The sequence below is a fragment of the Nomia melanderi genome, chromosome 12 (assembly GCF_051020985.1).
Source record: "Nomia melanderi isolate GNS246 chromosome 12, iyNomMela1, whole genome shotgun sequence".
Lineage (NCBI taxonomy): Eukaryota > Metazoa > Arthropoda > Insecta > Hymenoptera > Halictidae > Nomia > Nomia melanderi.
In genome coordinates, this window is record NC_135010.1 from 14,491,283 (window position 1) to 14,516,558 (window position 25,276).

At 30.7% G+C, this 25,276-nt stretch overlaps 8 protein-coding genes across 23 annotated transcripts; 4 read left to right on the forward strand and 4 right to left on the reverse strand.

Moving 5' to 3' along the window:
- The first annotated feature begins 166 nt into the window (after positions 1-166).
- Positions 167-5,186, forward strand: hpo (serine/threonine-protein kinase hippo). 6 transcript variants are annotated; one of them, XM_031980079.2, is made up of 10 exons: positions 167-424; positions 942-1,022; positions 1,088-1,268; positions 1,346-1,573; positions 1,642-1,960; positions 2,035-2,168; positions 2,253-2,415; positions 2,653-2,744; positions 2,828-3,022; positions 3,172-5,186. In XM_031980079.2, exons 1-10 carry the CDS (start codon positions 411-413, stop codon positions 3,349-3,351), a joined length of 1,587 nt encoding a protein of 528 aa, XP_031835939.1. In that variant the 5' UTR covers positions 167-410; the 3' UTR covers positions 3,352-5,186. The 6 variants fall into 6 exon arrangements, with proteins under 6 accessions (XP_031835939.1, XP_031835942.1, XP_031835940.1 ...); XM_031980082.2 differs by having other exon boundaries at positions 174-424; positions 3,193-5,186; XM_031980080.2 differs by lacking the exon at positions 167-424 and adding an exon at positions 445-561 and having other exon boundaries at positions 3,144-5,186.
- Snx17 (sorting nexin 17) lies at positions 4,427-8,647 on the reverse strand. Of its 8 annotated transcripts, XM_031980085.2 has the most exons (11): positions 8,496-8,646; positions 8,210-8,413; positions 8,009-8,136; positions 7,486-7,810; positions 7,047-7,412; positions 6,892-6,982; positions 6,551-6,801; positions 6,209-6,418; positions 5,957-6,139; positions 5,792-5,887; positions 4,427-5,722 (listed from the first exon to the last, which is right to left on the reverse strand). In XM_031980085.2, exons 4-11 carry the CDS (start codon positions 7,561-7,563, stop codon positions 5,531-5,533), a joined length of 1,467 nt encoding a protein of 488 aa, XP_031835945.1. In that variant the 5' UTR covers positions 7,564-7,810; positions 8,009-8,136; positions 8,210-8,413; positions 8,496-8,646; the 3' UTR covers positions 4,427-5,530. The 8 variants fall into 8 exon arrangements, with proteins under 8 accessions (XP_031835945.1, XP_031835947.1, XP_031835949.1 ...); XM_031980087.2 differs by lacking the exon at positions 8,210-8,413 and having other exon boundaries at positions 8,009-8,077; positions 8,496-8,647; XM_031980089.2 differs by lacking the exon at positions 8,210-8,413 and having other exon boundaries at positions 7,965-8,077; positions 8,496-8,647.
- A 47-nt stretch (positions 8,648-8,694) lies between these two features.
- Positions 8,695-10,015, forward strand: LOC116428433 (small ribosomal subunit protein eS10). Its single transcript, XM_031980092.2, has 3 exons — positions 8,695-8,856; positions 9,411-9,555; positions 9,644-10,015. The coding sequence occupies exons 2-3, from the start codon at positions 9,412-9,414 to the stop codon at positions 9,977-9,979; spliced, it is 480 nt and encodes a 159-aa protein (XP_031835952.1). The 5' UTR covers positions 8,695-8,856; position 9,411; the 3' UTR covers positions 9,980-10,015.
- Positions 10,016-10,080: 65 nt separating this feature from the next.
- bc10 (BLCAP apoptosis inducing factor bc10) lies at positions 10,081-12,104 on the reverse strand. Of its 2 annotated transcripts, none has more exons than XM_031980094.2 (2): positions 11,912-12,104; positions 10,081-11,825 (listed from the first exon to the last, which is right to left on the reverse strand). In XM_031980094.2, exon 2 carries the CDS (start codon positions 11,748-11,750, stop codon positions 11,508-11,510), a length of 243 nt encoding a protein of 80 aa, XP_031835954.1. In that variant the 5' UTR covers positions 11,751-11,825; positions 11,912-12,104; the 3' UTR covers positions 10,081-11,507. The 2 variants fall into 2 exon arrangements, with proteins under 2 accessions (XP_031835954.1, XP_031835953.1); XM_031980093.2 differs by having other exon boundaries at positions 11,898-12,096.
- Positions 12,105-12,478: 374 nt separating this feature from the next.
- Positions 12,479-15,783, forward strand: LOC116428377 (DNA repair and recombination protein RAD54B). The gene is made up of 10 exons (XM_031979961.2): positions 12,479-12,846; positions 12,922-13,021; positions 13,086-13,178; positions 13,244-13,379; positions 13,453-14,021; positions 14,109-14,871; positions 14,939-15,098; positions 15,167-15,293; positions 15,369-15,596; positions 15,665-15,783. The coding sequence occupies exons 1-10, from the start codon at positions 12,563-12,565 to the stop codon at positions 15,737-15,739; spliced, it is 2,535 nt and encodes an 844-aa protein (XP_031835821.1). The 5' UTR covers positions 12,479-12,562; the 3' UTR covers positions 15,740-15,783.
- Positions 15,732-17,398, reverse strand: LOC116428378 (enoyl-CoA delta isomerase 3, peroxisomal). Its single transcript, XM_031979962.2, has 6 exons — positions 16,998-17,398; positions 16,633-16,805; positions 16,441-16,561; positions 16,278-16,367; positions 16,082-16,222; positions 15,732-16,007 (listed from the first exon to the last, which is right to left on the reverse strand). Exons 1-6 carry the CDS (start codon positions 17,097-17,099, stop codon positions 15,852-15,854), a joined length of 783 nt encoding a protein of 260 aa, XP_031835822.1. The 5' UTR covers positions 17,100-17,398; the 3' UTR covers positions 15,732-15,851.
- A 151-nt stretch (positions 17,399-17,549) lies between these two features.
- Apt1 (Acyl-protein thioesterase 1) lies at positions 17,550-21,072 on the reverse strand. Of its 3 annotated transcripts, none has more exons than XM_031980042.2 (8): positions 20,838-21,072; positions 20,342-20,418; positions 19,958-19,989; positions 19,810-19,875; positions 19,690-19,737; positions 19,326-19,572; positions 19,078-19,242; positions 17,550-18,987 (listed from the first exon to the last, which is right to left on the reverse strand). In XM_031980042.2, exons 2-8 carry the CDS (start codon positions 20,393-20,395, stop codon positions 18,940-18,942), a joined length of 660 nt encoding a protein of 219 aa, XP_031835902.1. In that variant the 5' UTR covers positions 20,396-20,418; positions 20,838-21,072; the 3' UTR covers positions 17,550-18,939. The 3 variants fall into 3 exon arrangements, with proteins under 3 accessions (XP_031835902.1, XP_031835900.1, XP_031835901.1); XM_031980040.2 differs by lacking the exon at positions 20,838-21,072 and adding an exon at positions 20,592-20,790; XM_031980041.2 differs by lacking the exon at positions 20,838-21,072 and adding an exon at positions 20,491-20,554.
- A 152-nt stretch (positions 21,073-21,224) lies between these two features.
- akirin lies at positions 21,225-24,953 on the forward strand. Its single transcript, XM_031980044.2, has 5 exons — positions 21,225-21,758; positions 22,349-22,548; positions 22,656-22,818; positions 22,896-22,952; positions 23,057-24,953. The coding sequence occupies exons 1-4, from the start codon at positions 21,581-21,583 to the stop codon at positions 22,904-22,906; spliced, it is 552 nt and encodes a 183-aa protein (XP_031835904.1). The 5' UTR covers positions 21,225-21,580; the 3' UTR covers positions 22,907-22,952; positions 23,057-24,953.
- The last annotated feature ends 323 nt before the right edge of the window (positions 24,954-25,276 follow it).

Sequence of the window (25,276 nt, forward strand, 5' to 3'; positions counted from 1 at the left end):
TTATCGAATCCATGTACGAGTACGTTTGAATTTCTCGCGAACGAATTACTTAAAATTCGTTCGCGAGAAATAAGAAATCGTATTTGTTTCTGGAAGCAACAATTTATACGTATTTTATTTATCGTGTACGAACATTCGAACGGCCCTTTTTTTCACGCGCATGGCGATTCACCCGTTCGAGAGGAATTCGTTCTTAGCTTCGCCATCTATAACAACGAATGGTCGATGCTTTTCGATATTTCAGTTGTGTGGTTACTTTAATTTATTGACAAAAATGTAACACTTCTATTTTAAATTGACCATGTTTTCGCAACCGGAATGATATCTGTTTTATCCAAGTTAAGTTATTTGTGTAAATATTGAAGGTGTTTTTATTCAAGTAAGAACCTCGTTCACGCGAGAAAGCGAAAATGTCTTCGAAGAGGTATTTAATTGTTTTTACTTCGTGTTTTTTAAACTGGCAGATCTTCGCCAACTCACTGATGGAAGTTATTTGTAGCTAGAAGGAGTCGGCCTCATGATTCGTAGCACGTTTTTCTTATTGGATGGAACAATTGCACTGTATTGATTCTTTGTTTCTTTGTTAACCTGCATTGTCAATTTCGTCGAATTATTTATTAAATTTTTTTGTTATCTTTGCTCCTTTCGACGATTTTGAAAACCCTCTAGCCGTGGGAATTCTCTGAATTTTATTTACAGTGATCAAGAGTCAAAGAACAGAGTCAATTGTTTAGTATACTTGCTTCTATATGCTAATGCAAATCACAACATGACTATGTAATATAAAAGTTCCTATAGAAGTTCATTTTGCAGTACACACTCTTGTAAATTTAGTTTAAATACTTGTTTCTTTTTTATGTTACCGTACATACATATAGGTATTAAAAGATAAGAACTGTTGTATTGTGTTCAGTTGAAAATTTCACATAATCTATTTTTAGTGAATTAAAAAAGTTGTCAGAGGAAAGCTTAACAAGACAACCAGAAGAAGTATTTGACATAATATGCAAGTTAGGAGAGGGGTAAGTTATTTTGTTTATCAAGAATCAATATTGATAATCGTTGAATGAGATTGTTTTATGTATAGATCCTATGGATCGGTTTACAAAGCATTGCATAAAGAAAGTGGACAGGTACTTGCCATCAAACAAGTACCTGTCGATACGGACTTGCAAGAAATTATAAAAGAAATTTCTATCATGCAACAGTGTGATTCCCCATATGTGGTTAAATATTATGGAAGCTACTTTAAGAACACTGATTTATGGGTAATTTAATGGATTGTTATGACAACAGATGGTTTGATCTAATATTTAATTGCATTCATGAAGGTACAATTTTACAGATTGTAATGGAATATTGTGGAGCTGGATCTGTTAGCGATATTATGAGGTTACGGAAGAAAACTTTGCAAGAAGATGAAATAGCAACAATTCTCAGTGATACCTTGAAGGGTTTAGAGTATCTTCATTTAAGAAGAAAGATACATAGAGATATTAAAGCAGGAAATATCTTGCTTAATAATGAAGGGCATGCAAAACTAGCGGATTTTGGTGTAGCTGGACAGTTAACTGTGAGCCCAATTGCCTCAGCCATGATTTCTCAATGGACAAGAAAATAATTCTAAGTGATTCTTTTTAGGATACAATGGCGAAACGTAATACAGTGATAGGGACTCCATTCTGGATGGCTCCAGAAGTTATTCAAGAAATTGGATACGATTGTGTCGCAGACATATGGTCCCTTGGTATAACTGCATTAGAAATGGCAGAGGGAAAACCACCGTATGGTGATATACATCCAATGAGAGCAATATTTATGATTCCAACTAAACCTCCGCCTAGCTTTAGAGAACCAGACCAGTGGAGTCCTGAATTTATCGATTTTGTCAGTGGGTGCCTTGTTAAAAATCCAGAAGAAAGATCTACTGCTACTGAGCTTTTGAATCACGAATTTATAGGTAAATTTTAGTTAAATATTTATGTCGATGTACATTATGTCTTTTGCTTCACGTCGTTCAATATCTTATTCCAGGTAATGCCAAACAGCCCAGTATTCTAAGTCAGATGATTGCAGAAGCTCATGAAATACGAGAAAAGCAAAGCGCACATCGTGCTCACGTTATTAATAATGTTGCAATAAAGAACCAAAATCAGACTGAAGACTCGGTAATCGTCAAAGTTTATATATACTAGAAGTACCACGAAATATGTACAATTATTCGGTAATGAAAATTCTCTATTTACCATTAGGATGAAGAAGACTGTAGCGGGACAATGAAACCTTTACCAGAGGATACAGGAACTTTAGTACCAAGTCATGATCTTCCAGATACGGGAACGCTTGTTTCTGCAATGTTAGACTTGGGAACAATGGTTATTAATAGCGATACGGATACTGAAGCAACTATGAAACGTTAGTAATATTAACATTTCTCAAACATGTACTTTCGATTGTAGGAAAGACGGAGCGGATTCGATATATGTGGCCTTCTCGGTAAATTGCTCGTTAGAGTCGTAAATCCGCGCGATACAATAGGTTAATCTCTTTCGACTCCGACCACTCGGACCCGCATTATTTCCATCGGCCGTCTTTCCTGCGAATGTTAGTAAATAGCTGAAACGAATAGTGGGCAATTTAATTTCCTTACAGGTCATAATACAGGGTCAGTTGAATCCGGTAAAAAGTATCGGCCATTATTTTTAGATCATTTTGATAAAAAAGAAGCACCTGAAATAGGAAAGGTACAATCAGTGTAATCAATGTATATACGTCTACCATTGATGTTTGATGAATACTAAAACATGTTTTGCTTTTTAATTAACAGGGTAATGGACAAATTCTTGGAGCACATAATCCAGATAATGAAAGTAAACTAGAATTACGAAGTCCTTCAGAATCTCAAAGGTTTCAAAGTCACCTACAACTACAGCTTAACCAGATTTCCCATCCCGTGCAAGAACAACCGCATAATAACATATCTAAGTTTCAAAATGTCTTCACGGAACGTGATTTCGATTTCGTAAGTAACGAATCTCTACAAATTTCTATACAGAATAATATATAAAGATAATTGAAATTGGTTCCTATTATCCGTACGCTTCTCTTTTAACTTAAATTCGATTGACGTAATGCCACATTAGGCATCATATAAAAGAAACTTGAATATAGATAAACAACCATCTCCTGCAGCTGAAGTTTCTCTCATACGAGGAACTACAGCAACGAATGGCTAATTTGGACGCAGAAATGGAGCGGGAAATTGACGAGTTAAGAAGAAGGTATCAAACGAAGAGACAGCCGATCCTTGATGCTATGGATACCAAACGGAAACGTCAACAAAACTTCTAACAGTTTGGTTACTTTTTCTACGCGGATAAGTGTGATGACGATAGATAAAGGGTGTACAGTTGTATAAATGAATAGATTTTATTCATCTCGTCCTGACTTTCATCAAAGAGAAGTACATTGCCTAATTAAATGTTTACCTAACGAAAAGAATAATAGCGATTTAAAGTATTTTCCTCTCTTACGAAGTCAATGTCTTCCTCTTTGTGAATCAGATACGAGTAACTAATACTAGCCAATAGCCTCACGTCATCAATGTAAATTATTTTACATGATTTAGGTGAATGATCATTATACTTAATTTTTTTACGATTACGTTTATCCGTATACTGTGAAATATGGTATTCTTACAGAAATATTATGGAATCCCATCAACATTCTTCACAAAACAAAAACTAAAGAAAAGAGAAATCGAATGCAACGAGAACGAAAAAAAGATCGCATGCCGTGCTTGCATTTTGTTTTCCTTTTCCTTCGTTGTTGACAAAAATAGTAGAGGTGCCGACATACAATTGATATTTGGTTTTGTCTTACGCTAGTCACCTATTATGCCATTTATTTTATCCATAATATTACATCAACAAATATTATTACCTATTACGAAATACAAGGAACGGAGGTCATCCCGAAAATATATTTATAGACTTTTGCGCTAACATATCGTTTACTTGTGAAATTATTTCCAATAAGTAAGCAAGCTTTAGAAGGTATTAAAGTTTTTACTCCTTTTTTTACTGCCATAGATATTATTGCGCGTTTACCTACAGATATTAACATTAGGTTACGAAATATACGTTCTTATGTCGGTTGACTTAGTATCAAGATTTTGTAAGAAGTTGCGAGTTGTTTGGTAGTGTTTTTTACCATGCAAGATTACAAATAAAAGTGAGAGCATTTCGGAGTCAAGCATATATGACGAATGAACTTACTAAAGTTAGTCTTCCGTATTAGAATGTACTTCAATATTTCACTAATTCGTTAAGTCAGTATTGAATTTGTTGGGAGTAATCATCATAAAGCAATGGCAAGATTTATAATATTTTTAGACTCGTATAAATGTGTATTTTATTGAAACGCATTCTTTTTTTTGTTTTTTAATCGTTTTTATATTTGAAATTTGGAAATACGTTATCATTGTGCTTTCTATAAAAAATATCAGTGAATATTATTTAATTGTATTACACCAGGGGAACAGTAACGCACGTATGTACAACATGTACCGTTGAGAATGCTACAACATAAGTGGAGTAATTCTTTGCTGACGTTGGGCTATTTTAAAAGTAGCGAAAATAGATTTATAATACTTAAATGCTATAGCCAGAACTGACTTTTCTGTTTATTTAGAAAGTAACAATACAGAATTACAACATATTTTTGATATAGAAAATATGCACATTACAATCGAAGAAGATTCGAATATTAATTATTAAATCCAGTCTTTATATGGCCCTACCATGATACACAATATTATCATAATAATAGCGTTGGGTTCCACTGTTAATATGAAGAGCAGATAAATAAGTTATAATCTAAAAAGTAATATTTCTACTGTTTGATGAAAAGTAGAGCGCACCATTCACTGCGATATGCGATTTCATCAACTTATATCCGTTAATAATGTAACAGAAACGAATAAATTTTATTCCTGCAAACTTAAGCATTCGATAAAACACGAATACATTTAACCACCCAGATGCTACCATGTATCTCCAATATTGTGAAACGAGATCGCAAGGATGCAGATTCTTTTAGTTCGCTTTGTTCCGTGTCCATCCGTTAATAGAATACACTGCCTCTTACTTCATTTAAATAATAAAAGAAAATATTATATACTGTGATTTCATTTATTTTCTTTATACTCTTCCATTATATATTTTCATTATTTTTTCAGATAAGATGTAAGTACATTACATAAATGATAATTACAAATACAATAAACAATTCAATTTTTATTAAACTTAATTAACCATTTATATTATTTCCTTTTTAATAAATTAATAACAAAATATTAAAATAGTAAATGTAATCGTTACAGCATTGTTACATAAGTAAAAAATTTACCTTTCTTCCGATACCGTGAGAATTTTACAAATTTATGGTTACGCTTTATCAAAAATATAAAAAGATTTTCTGAGAAGTTTAGTAGTTTTAAAGAGCTATATATACATAAGGCATATCGTGTTTATAAGTCGTCATCACCAATCATGTGAAATGCATTGTTTTCCATATCACACTCTGATATATATTTCTTTTTAATTTTATTATTCGTATTACCTTCAACATCCACAGATCTTTTTATTCTTACTGCTGACAATCTGTCAGCTAGCTTCTTCATAATTGGTTCTGATTTAGAAGACAGTTTCACGCATTGACCCTGAAAAAATATTATCGTATACGTAAATAGAATATAAACGAAACTATACATTTAAATAAAAACATGCACCTTTCTATTTTCTTCAATCTGTTCACCGGAACTCGATCCCATCACAATAGTTTGGCCATCTCTCATAGTGTAAGTCCATGATTTTCCAGATACTTCCTATAAATCACATTTTGAAAATTAAATTCTATTTTACTGTAATAGCAATAAGAATAATGTTTTATTAACCTGAGTACGACTTCCACCAGCATGTTTTAATAGTAATTCATCAATCATAGCTTGTAAACATACAGACATTAAAATAGCTTGTCCTGAAGTAATGGTAATCCATTGTAATTGATTTTTAGCTATTAAGTATTCAAAAGATAATTCCAAACTAAAATCATCGGTGTCATCAGATCTCTCAAATCCCTAAAATTCAGATGAAGACAGCAAGCTGATATGCCAGTCTCAAGACATTCATTTTTTATAATAACTTACATTTTGTACAGTAGTTATTCGCCAACAACGCATTTTAGAAACTTTAAAGACTTCTTCTCTATATGTTTCTTCATCTGATAATATTCGCAAATTTAATTCATTCCTACCTATAGCAACTAATACTTTTGAATCTGACTTAGGGTAATCACAAAAGCATGGGGCAAACTGAATGTAGCCATAATACTTTAAAGTACGCACTACATCCAAATACTACAATAAAAATAATTAAAAATAAATTACCTCATAGATTATACATTAACATGGAAAGAAACAGTTAATCTTTGTGAGAAGTAGTTTGGTATAATGTTTAGCTTTACATTACATACATATATTAAAACTTACTTCCTTTTTCTTTCCCTGATTTTGTAAAGTAATCAAATGATTATTTAATTCATCTTTGGCTATAATCCATCCTCTTTGAAATTCTGCCACAGCTTGAATATATAATAAGTTCATAGCTACTGCATTGTTCATTAATTCAAGATCATATGCTAGATCCCAGTAATTTTTCCCAAGTACAACTTTACTATCTATATCATGCATATGATTATTTGTAATAAATGGAGATTCAAAATTCTGTAACTTGCGTAATACTAAAACGGAAATTTGATTTAAAAAGATTAGAAATCACACAGAATATTAATATATAAAATAGGATTGTTAAACATAATAACTGTACTTACAATAAACAATATTGTTTTCATCCTGAGCAACAATAAACAATGCAAAGTAGAAATAATATTGTTCTGGCAGTTTAAGATGTTCATAGACTTTCTGTTAAACAAAACAATTTAAGTCAGATTTCGGTTACAATAAATGTTCATTAGATATTTATTACCTTCAAGACAATTCCACTATGATCACCTGCAGATACATTTATTATAATTTTACATCCATTCATTAGGAAAATATCCATACTCTCATCATTGACTAATGCACCTATAGTTTCTTGTTGAGCATTTAATAAGAATGCATTTAACATTCCTGAGTTATTGATAATCTCATTCTGTCCAATTGACTGAATGTACTTTTCTAAAGACAAACGACGTTCCTCTTGCTGATTTGCCGTTAAAGGAAAAAATTTTTTTGGTGGGAATGATGGTAAAGATATGTCCAAATCTTTAGTCAATTGTTCATGAAAATTATGTAATTGTTTGTACCTGACTGTACAATGAAATAATCCATTTATATGAATATTATATCCCTGAAAATTGAAATACATTAAATACATATCAACATACATTCTAATATGCATATGATAGGAAAAAAATAATTACCACATACGTATTACCAGCTGTATCAATAAACTCTTCAGTATCTGGTATAGAAAAATGCATTTTTGAAAGATAATGCATCAATATTTTATAACTTTTTGGTAATTAAAAGAAAACATTATATGTACACTGTCACAATACAATTGCTGTATAATAAATTGTAATTAACTGATCTGGTATGTATAGGTAAATACAAAAGATAACATGTTTATGAATATAGCCCAAAATGTATAAGAATATTCATGCAAAGATCTTGGCATGTTTTGTAGTTAAAAAATAATTGTATTTACAAACATCTGTGTACACAATTCCAAGAAAGTTGCTCCATCTGAAAAAAAGAGGACAATGAAAAGATATAAATAAGATAAGTCTGACAGGGACAAAAACCTCGTAAGTATTGAATAATTCGAGCGATTTAGCCGACAGTTACTTAAAAAAGAAATTAAATTATTTAATCGTAAAACATAGATTTAACTATTTACCATCAACTTTTCGCCAGCGTTGCTGAATTTTGCAAAATACTTACGTGGACTAGACTACCGCAGCGTCATTTTTCTTCGAAGGTAGGCGTATACGTTTTACACCCACTCAGCAACTATATTTCGAATGATTAATGCTGACATATTTTTTAATGCTTACATCAGTATAACGTATCTACGTTAAAGAATACAACTTTTTAAAAATGGAATCTTTTAGAGAATTATACGTGGATCTTGACGATTCAGACCTCATAGTTAAAAGATGTAAATATATAGTCACTCGACATGTATTCTTTTAAATTTGGTTCATAATTTAATCCTTTTTTGGCTTTCAAACTGATTTAATTTTCTCCCATTGGCAAAGTTTCGTTTTATAATATTATAAGCGCCACGGCGCCCAAATTAACAGATGGTATTTTTGAATATCGAATAATACTAGATCAGATACTCAGCTACAAATTTTAGTATCGCAAAATTGTTTCTTACATCGAATAAAAATGTTTATATGTATTCATGTGGTTTTCATATACTTACATTAAATGTGTTTAACGTTTTATTTAGTTACTACGCATATTTTATTCTTTTTTCCTACACGAAAATTCCTCGAAATTACTAAACCGTCAAAGAGACTATTGTAAAGTTTAAATTATATTTTTTATAATGCACTACATCTGTACAATACGAACACACAATGCGAAATATGTATATGCATATTTCATGTATTATTCAGTGTTTTTAATAATAATAAATGTTACAATATGTTTATGAACAATTTTATTCTAAAACATACTCTCGCTACTTCCGGTTACTCTCGAACGATATATCGATTTACGTATACGATATATCGTGCACGAGTAAATTTCTTTCCGACAACAGGCTCGCGCTAAAACGTCAAGTATGTCAGGCTTCTTATAATATCTGTTTTAATCCTAGTCATATATAAATATTGTAAGAAAATAGGAGGTTTGTTAAATTTTTTAATGTTTGAGACATTAAAGAATTTCTATATGATAGGTATCTTTTCATTGTAATCCGTTTTAAATATTACTATTTGTACCTAACCAACGTAATGGTTATGAAATGAAATAGAATGTTTCCATCTTTCATGAATTATTAATAAAAAGTTGGAATTTAGTCTGCCCAAACATTTTATTTCATAATTGAAAATTAGGGTATTATATTCAGTGACATAACGAAAGTATCATAATGTTTTCTGTAAGAAATCAAATGTTTTGTATAACCTCTCTAAACATGGTTAAGTCTCACTGTACAAGAGTACACATATTTCAATTTTATATAAATAAATAATAAATAAGCTTACAAAAAAAGCACAAGAGGAATTGATATTCAATAGATAAACCTTCTACTTTCTTGTTTAAATAATTCTAAGTAAATATGTGTTGATGGGTGGCAATGTCAGTCTTTAAAACATTACTTCATTATTTTCAGGATGTTGATGCCAAAAAAGAACCGTGTAGCAATTTTTGAATACCTTTTTAAGGAAGGTGTTATGGTAGCGAAAAAGGATTATCATGCACCAAAACACCCAGAACTGGAACCCATTCCAAATCTCCAAGTTATTAAAGCAATGCAGGTAATATTTAATATCAAATTCAGTTTAATAATTCATTGTTATTTGGTAATTTAAATGTAACTGATGTCTTTTGAACTTATGTTTATAGTCCCTAAAGTCCAGAGGATATGTCAAAGAACAGTTTGCTTGGAGACATTTCTACTGGTATCTGACAAATGAAGGCATCGAATATCTACGTGGTTATTTGCATCTACCTCCTGAGATTGTACCTTCCACATTGAAGAGGCAAGCTAGGGCAGAAGCATCCAGGCCACGACCAGCAGCAGCCACACGAAGTGAAGCATCTAGGCCAACAGAAGATCGTGCTGGTTATAGAAGAGGACCTGGAGGTCCAGGTGGACCTGGTGACAAAAAGGCTGATGTAGGTGCAGGCACAGGTGATGTTGAATTCCGTGGTGGTTTCGGTCGTGGCAAACCACAATAATATTTTAATGTAAAATAAATAAATCTTTCATAAGTATACAGTATTATTATTTCAGACATCCTTATTACACTAATAAGTCACAAGAAAATTAATCATGAAAGTGAATTTTCTCATTTATTTTCTGTTACATTAGAAAAGTGTACATTTTTACTTACAAATTGTACAATCATTTTAAATGTAAAACTATAAGTGGAAGCAAATGGGTAGGCAATTAATGTTTACAATTCTGAGATGTATATATTAACTTTTCTGTAGATAAATTAAAGCATTTCTGATAAAATGAATGCATGGAACTGGAAGCATCACAGATACATATTTGTGCTAAAGCGAAAGCAGTAAATAAAGAAGAAGAAATTCCTTTGTCTTATTAAAAAAGGATAGTTAAACTTCCTTCTTGATTGCTTGCTTTAAAATAGAAGATTTTGTTTATTAACAGTATTATATAGGCTTCTTTATTGCAATTATCAAAAAGATATGAAACTTGTTAACTTCGTACTTTAAAATTTATCAATTGTTCTAATAAAAGACAATGATAAGTTACATTTCGATGTTCGTTATTTTTTTATACTGAATGTATTCATTTTATGAACAAATGAAATCAGACCATTTACAAGTTCTACATATACTAAGTATTTTTCATGTAACACATATTAGAATATGTAGAATTAATGCCTTAGCACAATACTCATCTCTATTGTTTATTCTATTTAATCTATGCATAGTAGTTTAATTCATTCCTCTTACACATGTGTACTTTGATATTACAATTTTTCATGTATTTCATTTGGAAAATTACTGGTTATATTTGAATCGTATCAATAATCAACAAATATATGCAAGATGTATTACTATACTATAAAGTTCCTAGGAAAAGTTTAATGTGTTAACTCTAAATGCGGTTTATGATAAACCTTCCAAATGAAAATTTATTTAAATACGATGAAAAGCAATGGAAATCTTGACTTGTAAAGTACACAGTTTACAAAAGAGTCTACATGTTTTATATACATAGCAACATAGTTAATACAATTAAACTAATTAGACTCGAATTTAATTATATGTACAAAGATTGTATACTTCAACCACTTCATAATTATGAATTGTCACAATTTTACGCAAAAATTTCTCAGTTTTGTGTAAAATTTGTTATGGCCTATTAGTTTTACATCTTTTCGTGTTCCATATGTATAAATACATCTACAAATGTATATATATGTACACATAGAAACATGTAAACATACATGAACATATATATATATATATATACATATACATATACATATACATATATGTTTCAATTATAAGCTAATAAAAACTACAATGAAAACCATAAAAAAAGTGTATGTGTTATATATATAAATATATACACACACATGATGCCAAAATATGTGTATGCATATACATGTACATATATATTTTAATTTCTTACTGGGTTATGTTGTAAAATAATCAGTTTTTCTGTACTCTTCTAAAAGAAATATGAAAGTAATGACAATTGATGAACCTAGAATTAATTATTCCAATAACCTTAACTATTATCGCATCTCACTGTATTACAATTTGTGCTCCAAAGGAGACAATTACCTAAACCGCTGTAACAAATTAAGAAAACTGCTGTGAGAAACACTAAACTACAAATAGCACATGGTTTTCGTTCTAGGAAGAATCCAATTAAATAAAGTGTCACAAACATGAAATGCGTTTGCAGTAACGTTGGATTTACTGGCTTTGGTATTAGCAACACCGGGATCAACCACTGTAGGCAAAACATCCTTTTCCTATTTCGTTGTCAAAAATGTATTTTCGACTTCGTCAGTCTAGTTTTCTCATCTATGACAGGTACTGTCTGAAAAAGAAAGAATTCGTAATTACTCTCCCATTTATTCATTTATAGATTCACCGTAGTGATCAACGTCACCTTAAATACTTTACTTGGAAGCTCTATAAATATTTCGAACCATTTTCTCCCAACAAATCTAACAATTCAACGATATGTATTCACGCCAAAGCAATTGTCTCCACTCTGAATTTTTGCAAATACAAGATTACGCATGCCCATGAATCAAATGCATAGGAAACGTACACTGCCCTTCAACTGTTCGTATTGTTACCACGACAATATTTCTAGTAATTTCTAATTTCTTTTTCATCTGTTATAAGTTTACTAGAGGACTTTACCTTAGTGTTAACACCATAGAATATCAAGTTATATACAAGACACTTTACATACTCAACGTTTCTTTTATATGCTACTGCTGGTAAACGATTGTGACAATAGAAAATGCTAATTTTCGTGTTTATCACAAAAATGGTGTTTTATTATCACAAAAATTTGTATTAATCACTGTGATTAAGATATTTTGAAACCATAAACAAAAAATTACATCGCATGAAACGTCTACAAATAATAGGTCTATGGTTCTAGTTTCTCTGGTGATATAATGAGAAAAGGGGGGGAAACGTCGCATGTTTTTGGCGGGTAAAATAGGCAGCGCAGGCGCAGAATGTTGAAATTGAATTCTGTGGTAAAGTCCTCCGGTTTAATAATGCGTTGTATTTAACAGTGGTGTTTACACATTTATTATGTATCGAAACAGTCAAGTTAAAGGTTTTAAATCTGTTATAAAGTGTCAACAACAATCGACAAGCAGCGGATCCAAGGAAAGTTCAGAAAATGATAGTAAAACATTTGAAACTTTAAATCAAAGTTCGCGTAGAAGTACTACAAGTATTCTTAATTTATTCAAGAAACCTATTGAAAAAGATGACAAACCAGTATCTAAGGAAAGCAAACCGATTAAATCGAATGAAGAGCCCGCAATTGATACCCAAGAAAACTTATCCAGCGTCATTAACAATAATAAAACGTATGAATGGAAAAGTTTCACTTAACAATATTTTGATTTAAATGGGTTTCATACTAATAATTCCTTCGTATTCAGTATTTACAATGTAGTAATGGCTAAAAAATCTACGAGAAAACACAAAAAATGGGAAGATGATGGTATATTAGAAATCACCGGAAAATGTGGTATTTTGAAGGTAATCTGTACAAAGTTAACACGTTTAATCTCATACCCAATTAAATAATTAGAAACTTTAATAGGATTCAGAGGGTAATATTATTCATAGAACCACGGTCAAGCCAGAAATCATTGTAGAAGGTTTTAGATTGTACATAGAGAATAAGGAAGTTGAGGTAAAGATATATAATTTGTATACATGTGTGACTTATATCAAAGATTAATATATATTTGTTTACAGATAGTTGATAAAGTAACAAACAGCCAGTTGTTACCAAAGAAATCAGTTGCAGAAACAGTTCCATCAGAACCACCCATGAAAAAACTAAAAACTTTACAATCTGGCCCATATGTTCCCCTTGCTTCTTTAAAAAAAGGTTCATTATAGCTTCATTTTGAAACTGAAGCCAATAAAATATGAAAAACATTAATGTTTACATTATATTGAAGGTCTGCAATTAACATCCAAGCCTCTGGTAATGCCTTCTATATATACCTCAAAAAATTGGTCAGAAAATGATACATCAGAAAAAGAAGTGGAAGTATCTGTAGATGCATGTTTAGCAAATGCCCTTAGGCCACATCAACGTTATGGTGTTGTGTTTCTTTATGAATGCATAATGGGCTTAAAATTACCCAATTACTTTGGTGCAATTTTAGCTGATGAAATGGGCCTTGGTAAAACATTACAGTGCATTACTATTATTTGGACACTGTTGAAAAAGGGACCATATGGAAAGCCAATCTTAAAATATGTATTAATTGTAACTCCTAGTAGCTTGTGTAACAATTGGAACAAAGAATTTAGTCATTGGCTGGGTTTCCACAGAATTTTTCCTTATATTGTAAATGCTAAAAATAAGCCAAAAGACTTTAGAAAACAATCAAGAAATTCAGTAATGATCATTAGCTACGATATGCTTATTAGGTGTGAAACAGAAATTGAGCAAATATCTTTTGACTTAATTGTATGTGATGAGGGTCATAGATTAAAAAATAGTGATATAAAAGCAGCAAAGGTACTATTATTAATTGTATTTATAATTTAATATAAAACTGAACTAAAAAAGGAACGACTTATTCTGAAAAGAGTATTTATGTTTTAGATCTTAAATAATATAAGTTGTAAGAAGAGAATCCTCTTGAGTGGGACTCCTATACAAAACGATTTACAAGAATTTTTCGCATTAATCGACTTTGTGAATCCGGGTGTACTGGGTAATCATTATGAATTCAAACAGTATTATGAAAACCCAATAGTAGCATCACAATGTCCAAATGCAACCAAGAGTGTTCTATCTCTGGGCACAGAAAGAGCTGGCGAATTACATGATAAAACAAAATGTTTCATTTTAAGACGCACGCAGGATACGATTAATAAGTATTTGCCATCTAAACACGAGTTGGTTGTATTTTGTCGTCTATCAGATGAACAGGAAAATTTATATGTACGCGTCACGGATGCTTGGTTTGATAAAAGTGGATTACCAATCAGCACAATGCCTCATTTGACAATAATAACAATGTTGAAAAAAATTTGTAATCATCCCGATTTATTTTACAGTGAAAAAAATGATTTGCTATTGAATGATCTCACAAATGTAAAACGAAATGATTATAAAAAAGGGTATGACAATATTTTAAAGAAAGCTTATTCCGGAAAAATATCAGTTGTGCAAAGTTTAATGAAAAATTTGAAGGAAACTAAGGAAAAATTAGTACTAGTATCTTATTATACACAAACACTTGATTTATTAGAAACTGTTTGCAACAGTGAAAACTTACATTTTCTTAGATTAGATGGAAGTACAGCAAGCAACTCCAGGTCAAAAATTATTCAACAATTCAATTCAGAAACTCATGAAAGCAGTTAGTATAGATAATAGAGTACTTAATGAAACTCAGAATATTGTAAATTCTAATGTAATTATTGCAGAGGTATTTCTATTAAGTGCAAAAGCTGGCGGAGTTGGTTTAAATCTTCCTGGTGCATCAAGACTTGTACTGTTTGATTCAGATTGGAATCCAGCATCTGATGCTCAAGCCATGGCAAGAATTTGGAGAGAAGGCCAAAAGAAAAATGTTTATATATTGCGGTACGAGCATCTTACACTTATATGAAATACTAATATACTTTGTTTTTATAATAAAAAAAAATTTGTAGTTTACTAACAACAGGGACAATTGAAGAAAAAATCTTTCAAAGGCAAATTAGTAAAGCAAGCTTAAGCGAAACTGTAGTGGATTTAAATAACTTTGCCTCTCTGAAATTATCCATGAGTGAATTAAAAGTCTGGATTTTTCTATATTCTTCTTAAATACAAGAACATCGTAATTTTCCATAACAACAATTATCATATTTTTAGGATCTGTTTACGTTAGCATCAAATACGAATTGTTTAACGCATGATTTAATTAAATGTCCTTGCAAAGGCTACAAGGAGGTAGAAAAAAGATCAGAAAAATGCGATAACGAAAATTCACGTGAACATCAGCTAGTTCTAGAGGATAAGGTAGCACAACAAAATTTGGCAATAAATCAACTTTTAGAGTGGGAACATTATCAACAACCAATTCCAGATAAAATAATGCAGGTGAGATATATATGATATTATACAATATATCTAACAGGTTCTAATAATCTGTTTCGCTATTGTTGTAGGAACTTCTGTTATCGGAAGTATCGGATAATATAACATTTTTGTTCAAAAATTCTACTTTAAACGACATATGTTAATTATTATTTATTTATAGTACAAAAACGAGATTTTTTTTAAAAATGTATAAAAACATTTGTATTTTTTTTTACTGAAGTATATGAATATAATTACATAATGAATTATTTTACTTTAAATTTTACTTTTATGAAGCATAGTCTCCATAAGTCTCTGCATAAATTCAGGAGATTGTATACGTTTTATTAACTCATTTGTTTCCTCTTCATGAACTTCCAGTAAGACTTTCTCATCCCATTTTTTAACTAGACGTTTAATGGCAAATATTGACTAAAAAAGTATATTGTATATTTTTAGAAATCTTCATTAATGTTATAGATGAAACAAATGTAAAAGAAAAATACCTCTATTGAAAGTGCAGATATTTTTTTCAAGTATGTCCAAACATCATTCAAGTGTTCATGTTTATATACATGACTAACTAAACCATATTCTTTAGCTTCAAAAGCATTCATCTTATATCCTAAATACAACATATCACCAGCCTAAAAATGTGTAAAATAATTATAAATTAATAGCATCTAATAATGTTTCACATACCTTAGAGTGTTTCAATATTTTTGGGAATGTGTATGTAGAACATCCTTCTGCAACAATACCTAATTTAGTGAATGGTGTGTAAAAATATGCCTGCAACAATACGAAAATAATGTCATATTGTTGATTCAGTTTAGAATTTTATATAGTCATAAATAATAATTACTTTATCTGAAGCATATACCATATCAAATAATGGTAATGTAGTTACTGCAATTCCAATTGCAGGACCGTTTACAATAGCTATTAAAAGTTTAGGGTATGTAATTAAATCTTCCACATACTTCCTGAAAAATTAATTCAGTTTAAGTTTAAAATGCAGTACTACATAATCTCAATTTACTTTATAAATATTTACTTATAAATAGGGAGTGCACTTTCCATGTCCATAGAGTTACCCTCTTTATCCCGTATAAATGATAGAAAATCATTTCCACTACTAAAAAAGTTTTTACTTCCAGTTAAAACAACTGTATGTATGTCATTATCTTGAATAGATCCATGTAAGAGTTGTGATAATGTTTTATACATCTGTAAGGCAAAGATACATTATTTTTTTTAACATATTTAGTATTCTACATTTAATATTAAAATGATTACTTCCGTACTAAAAATGTTGTATGCAAAATATTCTTGTATCTACATGTTTAAGACGTTGAATATTTTATACACTTCAATCTCAAAATTTTATAAAACTTTATATAATTTTTATTATATACTTACAGAAACATTTATAGAGTTTTTCTTGTGTGGCCGATTTAATACGATTTTTAGAATTCCGTTTTCTACGGAATGCAAAATATCGGTTGAACCTTTACTTGTCATTATAAAACGCAATTTGTACACTTAATAGGTACAAACGATATGGAAGGATCATATATTATCTTTTTGCATATAAGATAACGATGATAGTGACTGGCATAACTATGTATGTTATTAACCTCTTCAATACTGGCATATTACACCTGTATACTGGGACATATATATAATTTAATTATTAAAGTTTATCAAAAAGGCGTTTGCTATTTTTTTTGTACGTTTTTCTATTGTTTTTCCATTGTTCAATTCGTCTCAGTTTGAATAAAATAAACTGCAGTCAACCGGAAATTAAAATCATCTTTGTCTGTATCTATAAAAAAATTCGTCCTTGACAAGGTTAATAATAGCTTTCTATTATAATTCTTATTTTTTTATTAAGAATATTTGTAATATTTAAGAAAAATTTGAAACTATATAGAATTATTATTAGATCATAAACAAAATATGAGGAATACATGGAACTGATAACAAAAAATTTATTAATACAATATGATTTTATACAATAAATTAAAAAGAGACATAAATAACAAAGTTACAAATTTTCACAAAGAATAATCTTAAAAATATACAGTAATACTACTTTGTGTTTCCCAACGTTTTGCCGGAAATAGTAAATTATTTAACAACATTTTTTAAATATATTTCATGTATACACTTTACTGAATGTTAAACAATTTACTTTTGGTAGTTAAAACGTTGGTAAACCACAGCCATTATAATTTTTAAATAGATAGTTTTATGGAAAGATACGTTATAATTGTATTCTAAAAACAATTATTAATGTAGAGGAATTGGTTGCAATAAAAAACCTCGAATCAGGAAAAATATTCATTCAATCAACATGAGGTTTTCATAATATGAATTAATCGTACAAATGATTATCCTTATGTTTCATTATGTAAGTAATATTGCTTTTCAGTCGCTCAATTTATACATTATGATGCTCACGAAGTTTTGTATTTTCAGTAGTACTATTCGAGTAGAACTAAAATAAGTACTCTGAAAGTAATACCCCTGCATAGGCAGGTGGATACGTTAGTGTTGTTTTATTAATATACATATCTTTTGCAAATGGTATTCACAGTTGCAGTGTCTACCAAAAATTATAAAGTTTGTTGATTTCAAAACTATATTTTGTAACCACAAATTACATGGTCAGATTACTGTTTTCTAGACAACATTTCTACAAAAGTCATTATTGTATATGCAGTAATATTTGTACAATATATATATATATATATATATTTATATTTATATATATATATATATACAACTTATATAAAATGGAAGTATTACAAAGAATACCTAAATGCTTATAAACATTCTAATATACAAATTAAAATATTCGGCTGAATGTATTATGTAAACATCTTTTATAAAAGAAAAGTGCATTCAATTAAAACTATTACATTTGTATTGAGGGAAGTTTTTTCTAAATAATACATATAATTCTAAATGAAGTCCATTCGATTCATATAAATAAATAGAAATTAACTGAACTGTATATGGAAGATAATTTGATATTTTCAAATACTATTACCTGATATATCTAATCAAATATACAGAATCAGAAATGGTAATAACATATTAACATAATATATAATAAACAAAATTAACAAATGCGATAAAAGAATAAAAATAAATATTTATCCAAATAATAATTTAGTACTAGTATTGTTTTTTTTTCTTTTTTTGAAGATTTTAAATATTTTCACCTACTACTGCATTTATTTCTTCTCCAAGCACTAGACTTAAGTAGCAGTAATGTTGGAAGTAATTAATTTAATAAAGAACAATAAAGGTAATAAGATTAACACTTAAAACATTGATGTGTTTAATAGAACTATTATGGCTGCAATACTTTTTCAATGAATTTCTTCATATCACTCATTTCCTGCGAAAGTAATAATCATTATCAAATATTAATAATTTCTTACAAACTTAAATAATGCTCACTGTCAAATTACATGTGACTTTTCCCTACCTCATCACAAGATGCATGCATCATTCCTCTATATGTTTTAAATTCTGTTTGTGTCATGAATTGCTTTAGGTATGATGCAGTCATTTGTCCCCATCTATACGGCACTAGTGGATCACAGTTGCCATGACATTGTAGCAAAGGAGTATTTCTGTTTCCTATTGCTGCCTAAGAAGTACAAGATGTTAACATTGTAATATGTAAATATTAGTGTATCACTCATTATTTAAATTTCCTACTGAAATACTTACATTAGGGAACTTTTGGTGCATAGGAAGCCAACATGATAAAGCAATGATACCAGCTAAGGGTTCTGGAAATGTAAGAGCACTGTATATAGCTAAAGCACCACCCTGACTGAAACCACCAATTACAATGCGCTTTGTAGGTATTCCTGCTGCAACTTCTTCTGCAATTAAAGAGTGCACCATCTCTGCAGCTTTCTTCATGCCTTCTTCATCTTCAACTCCACTTGGATCCAATGTTCGCAAATCAAACCTAAATTTGTCAATGCATAAAACTTTTCTTTAATAGTGCCATACAAGTTCTTACTTTTTATTATACTATTGAATAATGTATCGCAATTTGTTGTGCACATTAGTTTTGCATATTTACCACGAAGGCATTCTGAATCCTGCATTTAATGTCACTGGCATTGTAGGCCTAAAATAATGAAACTAAATTATACACTCACAAAATCACCATAAGATTATTATTTCAGAAAATTATACATACGCAGTAGGACAAATAACTTTAATATGAGGTAATCGTACTGCACTCATTGAACTGGCCCAGCCATGCCTGTAATATCCAATGCAAATTACATTAGCATGTGATATCAATGTGCATTGTTAATGTAGTATTATATAATGCATTATCTCACCCTGTATCACCCAATCCATGAAAAAATATCAGCTGTAATAATAATAATATAATATAATTGTATTATATGAAACAAATAATATTTATAAAGCTACATTATATGCTTTTAATGTTTTAAATCTTCTCGCACGTGTTTATAATAAAACAATCGATACGTTCAATGTTCGTTATTTAAACAAATCTCTCAAGTCAAGGTATCTTAATCTTAAATTATGACAGAAACGTTAATTCCACAATAAATGTTAATATAACATGGAACATATGTTTGATACTTTGCGGTAATAGTATGTAAAGAATAATTAACTTACGATAAATTAAGAATCATTTTGCACTAGATATAACCAAAAAAGAGAAATGTCGAGAAAGTTGTTATTTTTTTACTTGCCGTGGCTGTATGTCTGGCTGTAGCAGCTATCACGACTGGACTCATCGATGTCATTATTTCTCGGGTTTTTGGACGGGCTACGGAAAACCAAGAAAAATGTAGAATTTCACAAAAATTGTGAATATAGAATGGCGGAAGATTCTCTTTACCACCGCTTAAAATTCCCTAAAGTGATCAGATGGGGAATAAGCGGAAGTCGTGCGCATGCTTTACAAGATTACATATTTTCAAACGAAAGTGTCGTACGAACCTGCGTAATTGCCCATCATCAATAGCTTTACCGTGAAATACTTTACTATCGACAGAAGATTCATGATGATAAATCAAAGTAATAATATCTATTCGTAAGAGATCAATGAATCGACTATATTTAGAATGTTAACAAAAATATGCTTGAAATTTGATATTTACGCAACGATGGTCGTCAGGGAATACATGTTTCTAAGAAGCGATGCAAATTTACGTTCCACTTCTAACGATTTAAGTAACTACTTACCCTAATGCGATTTTTTCAATTTCCGAAAGACTTGTATCACCTCTATTAATGGACCGTATACAAGCTTATCGTGAACAATAGTACGTAATACAATGAAACTCTTCGATATCTATATGTTAACTACACGCTTAACTGGTTATTAAGTTCAAGAGTTCTTTTATCCATTATAGGCGGCTGACTCTAGAGCGTCCAGTAATTTGATTTGATACGGGAATATTTCAACGTTGAAATATTCAAAGATAAAAAGATCATCCCGACCGTAAAATAAATCGTTGAAAATATTCGAATGTTCGTATTTCAATTGGAACAGCTTGCAGGAAGGAAATGCACAGGGACGCCATCATGCAATGTCTCGACCAATCAGAGGGAAGGTGCCTGCGTTCATTCGAGTCTGCGACGTATACATTTCGGAATGCACAAACGGTGGCCCAGTGAAAAGATGGTGTTCTGAATGCTCGAGACATTCGTTCCGTGGTCGTTCCTAGCCGACGAACCGTGGTTGCCAGCCATATTGTTTTACCGCAGTGTTTGTTTTGGTGCAGCCTTGTTAGACTACGACGGAATCCGAGGAGATCGGCACGAAGAAAGCTAGAACAACCGGAGTGCACTCGAAGAAACGGTTCAGGCGGTACGCGTACACGGTGGTTTTGCTGTATTTTTCGGCATAATCATTCGTTGCTCGCGGGCTAAACCCATAATAATCTGTGGGTGTCAGTCGTGAGCCAGGACGGTGAACGGCAGAAATGGCCTGCGCCACTTTAAAGAGATCTTTGGAGTTCGACCCGGTGCATAGTCATGGTCGTCCTAGTAAACGACGAAGATGCGTGCCGATGTGTGTTTCGCCCGGTACATCGACGCAAGCCAACTCTAGGCCACAGAATCCTTCGCCCTTCGGCGAAGTAACCCACAAACTGACGCCTGGTAATTAACTATACGCCACGGCCATTTTTCTTTTTCTTCTTCTTCTTCTTTCTGTTTCTTTGCCCCACCGTTTCTGTCTATTTCCTCGTTACAATGTGACAGGGAGAAGGGGTGGTTAGGAGGCCATTCCAGCGATTTAAAACTTGAATTCGCGACGTTTAAAAAAGGGGGGTGGGAAGAGGTAGGGCGTTTTAGTAGGGGAAGACGCGTAAATCATATGGTAATGTAGTAACGGACATCGGGGAATCAACCTTCCTTTTCTCCTTCTTTATATATATATATACGTATATATATACATATATATACATGCTTGTTCTCGGTTATTTGAAAAGAAGTTTTTAATTCTTAACGATTCTAAGCGATACAGTATTTATTTATTGACATTTATCGGTCCGTTAAATTAACTATTACATGGATTTATTGTTTTGTGTTTTATTTTTTTAATATTTCAAATACACGTTCCGGAAGTATGAATGGTGAAGAAATTTTGGATTTATATTAAATAGGAATCTCGGAATTCACTGAAATGAAATTAACTCTGAAATATTAAAAAGAAAGGATCAAGTGACAATAGTTTTCCTTGTATATAGAAAAAATGGCTGCGAATATAAGAGAAGAAATTCGGAGACTGCATCGACGCAAACAATTACATTTTAGTCCTCAAAACAATAATGGTGACTCTTCAGACATGGAAGGTCCTGCTAGCCCTTCAAGCCCATCTGCATGCGGTTCAAATTCATATAGTTATAGTCCTAGCGGAAAGGAAAAACCCTTATTTACTTTCAGACAGGTATATGCAACATATTAATAACTCCAGATAAATAATTATAAAATGCACATTACTTTATGTTAATAGTGGTAATACAAAGTTGGATAAAGTAAGTCATTATTTTCAAGGTTGGTTTGATCTGTGAGAGAATGCTTAAGGAACAAGAAACACAGATCCGAGAAGAATATGATCAGATTCTAAATATGAAGCTATCTGAGCAATATGATGCTTTTGTTAAATTCACATATGATCAGATACAAAAGAGATTTGAATCTGCAGCTGCGCCAAGTTGTAAGTGAATTATATAAAAATGCTTTTGAAATAGTTGTCTGTTGTGTTCTAAACTTTCTTTTATTTTTATGTTTTAGATCTATCCTAAAACAAGATTCTTATTTATAAGAACATGTTTCTGTGAAGAATATTAGGTGAGATTTGTATATGTAAACTTATCTGATTTCCATTAAGTAAAATAAATATACAGTTTCTTAATGTTATAATACTTTGAACTCTTTTTTCCTTATTATTATAGATTTCTACTGTGTGAGACAAATTTTGCTTGAAGTTTAAATTGAGGTAAGCAGCACCACCTCGTTCAAGAAAATGTCTTTAAGAAAATTCATATTATAATTTACATCTAAAAAAATCTGTCTGGTAAAAAAGAAAAAAAAATTAGTAATGTAAGTTTAGTAGGTTTGCAACAACAGCAATCGTACTACAAAAATCTACAGTGTATACTATTGAATTTACATGAACTAACAATATTTGTACTGGCTGATATTAGAAATGCGCTGGTATCAGGGAACTGTACCGAGATTCTAGTTGTGTACAAATGTTATTACATATAGAAGTTACACACAGTGTATAACTATGCTTCAAATGAAGAGCCAAGGAACTTCTTTAACTTGCACAGGGTTCTGTAACATCACATAAACGATTCAAATTAGATAAATGTTTATTTCTTACAAATTATAACAGAAAGCCTTGCGAACTACCGAATAATAATGTGAATAACTTTTCGTTGCTTTAATGATCCATTGTATTAGATATTGCTCAACCGTATGCAATAACAAATACTCTTGTAATGCAAAAATGTGAAAATGTACATGAAAGTCTTTGACAGAGAATACTGTGCACATAGAGAGAGATTATGAAACCATGTATCGGGGAAAGTTGTTTCCATGGACTTTTAATTGTATTTTATTTCTAAAAAAAAAAATACCAGGTAGTAGTACATTCTATGTATTTGGAAAACTTTATTTCGAAGATTATCATATATATATTTTTTTTTATTTTATCTGTACGATTTATTATTACATGTACGAACCTCTAGTATGAGCAACATTCCCCTAAAAATGGATGTGTTCGAACTTTACTTTACAGAATAAAATTATTAAAAAGAAAAACATTAGTTAGATAAGAAGCTATTTTGTTCCTTTCTCTAAAGCTCGAACGACTGAACTGTAAAATTGTAAGAACAGTTTCACGTGTATCATTTATTTGCCATAAAAAGTTACATTTATTTGAACTTGCCTATGTATTGCTAAGTTTTTTCTTAGTGAAACGTTTTATTTAAAATACAAATACGAAGATTTGTAAAGAAATCGAAGAACCGTATAGTCTATAGCATTGTACGAACGTATTGTCAAGAACGAGTATTTGAAATAAAGATTTCATAAAATTTCGCAAACATTTCTGTTCCCTGGTAGCAACGACTTTCTGTAGCATAATAAAACAGTAAATAATGAATATATATATATATATATATACCTACACTTTAACTGTGCCTATTGTTAGACATATTTATCGCGATAATTCTAGTATATATTACTTACTGTTATTGATCTTAAAATTGTTTAGTTTATAGTCATTCATTTTTATATTGTACCTCGTTTTCTTGCGATTATTTTGGTCTTTTTCTCTTCTTTTTTACTTTAAAGAAACCAAATAAGCTGTAATTAATTTGAATGTGGTTTTCTTGATTGCTGCATGCATTTTTTGTTATGGCATGAAATTATTCATATCGAAAAAGTGTTAAGCACCAAGAAACATTAAACTGAAGGAGTCGTTAGCACATTATAAATTTGTTTTGTTACTGCCTATGGAACAATATATTGAAAAATCGATTGTTTCTCCATTTATAAAAATACATTTCGAAGAAGGGCATTAACAATTGCCTTATTCATTCGCAAATAAAAGGTGTCTTTCAGTTACCAGATCGATTTTGGGAACACATTCTTAAATAGTGTCTGCACAATAGTGTGTACATAATATATCTCAAGTGTTTATTGACTACTGAATGTGAAAGAAGAAAGAAATACAAGTGGTTTTAGTTATTAATGATAAGTAATACATACTTTGAGAAACAATAGATATTGTTTACCGTTAAGAAAATTTGTGAAAAATATACCGAAGTGATTCCTCAGTCATTCAGGGGATTTTGATTTCAATTAAAATACCTCCATATTATTATTATGTAAGCACTTATTATTGAAATAAATATAAATCTAAGACTGATCACGTGTACTTCTTTATTTCGACCTTTAAACGTGTTTATAAGCAAGCAGAAAGTAAATAAAATAATATTTATATATAATAAATTTAGATGATTTTTATGATGATGATCCGTACACTAAAGGAAGATACAAACAAATTCTTGCACTACTTTCCAATTTTACCACCTTCCTGGTTGAACGTGCATGAGCTACTGAGTCAGCTCTAAAATGCACGTAACAAAATACTTACATGTGTG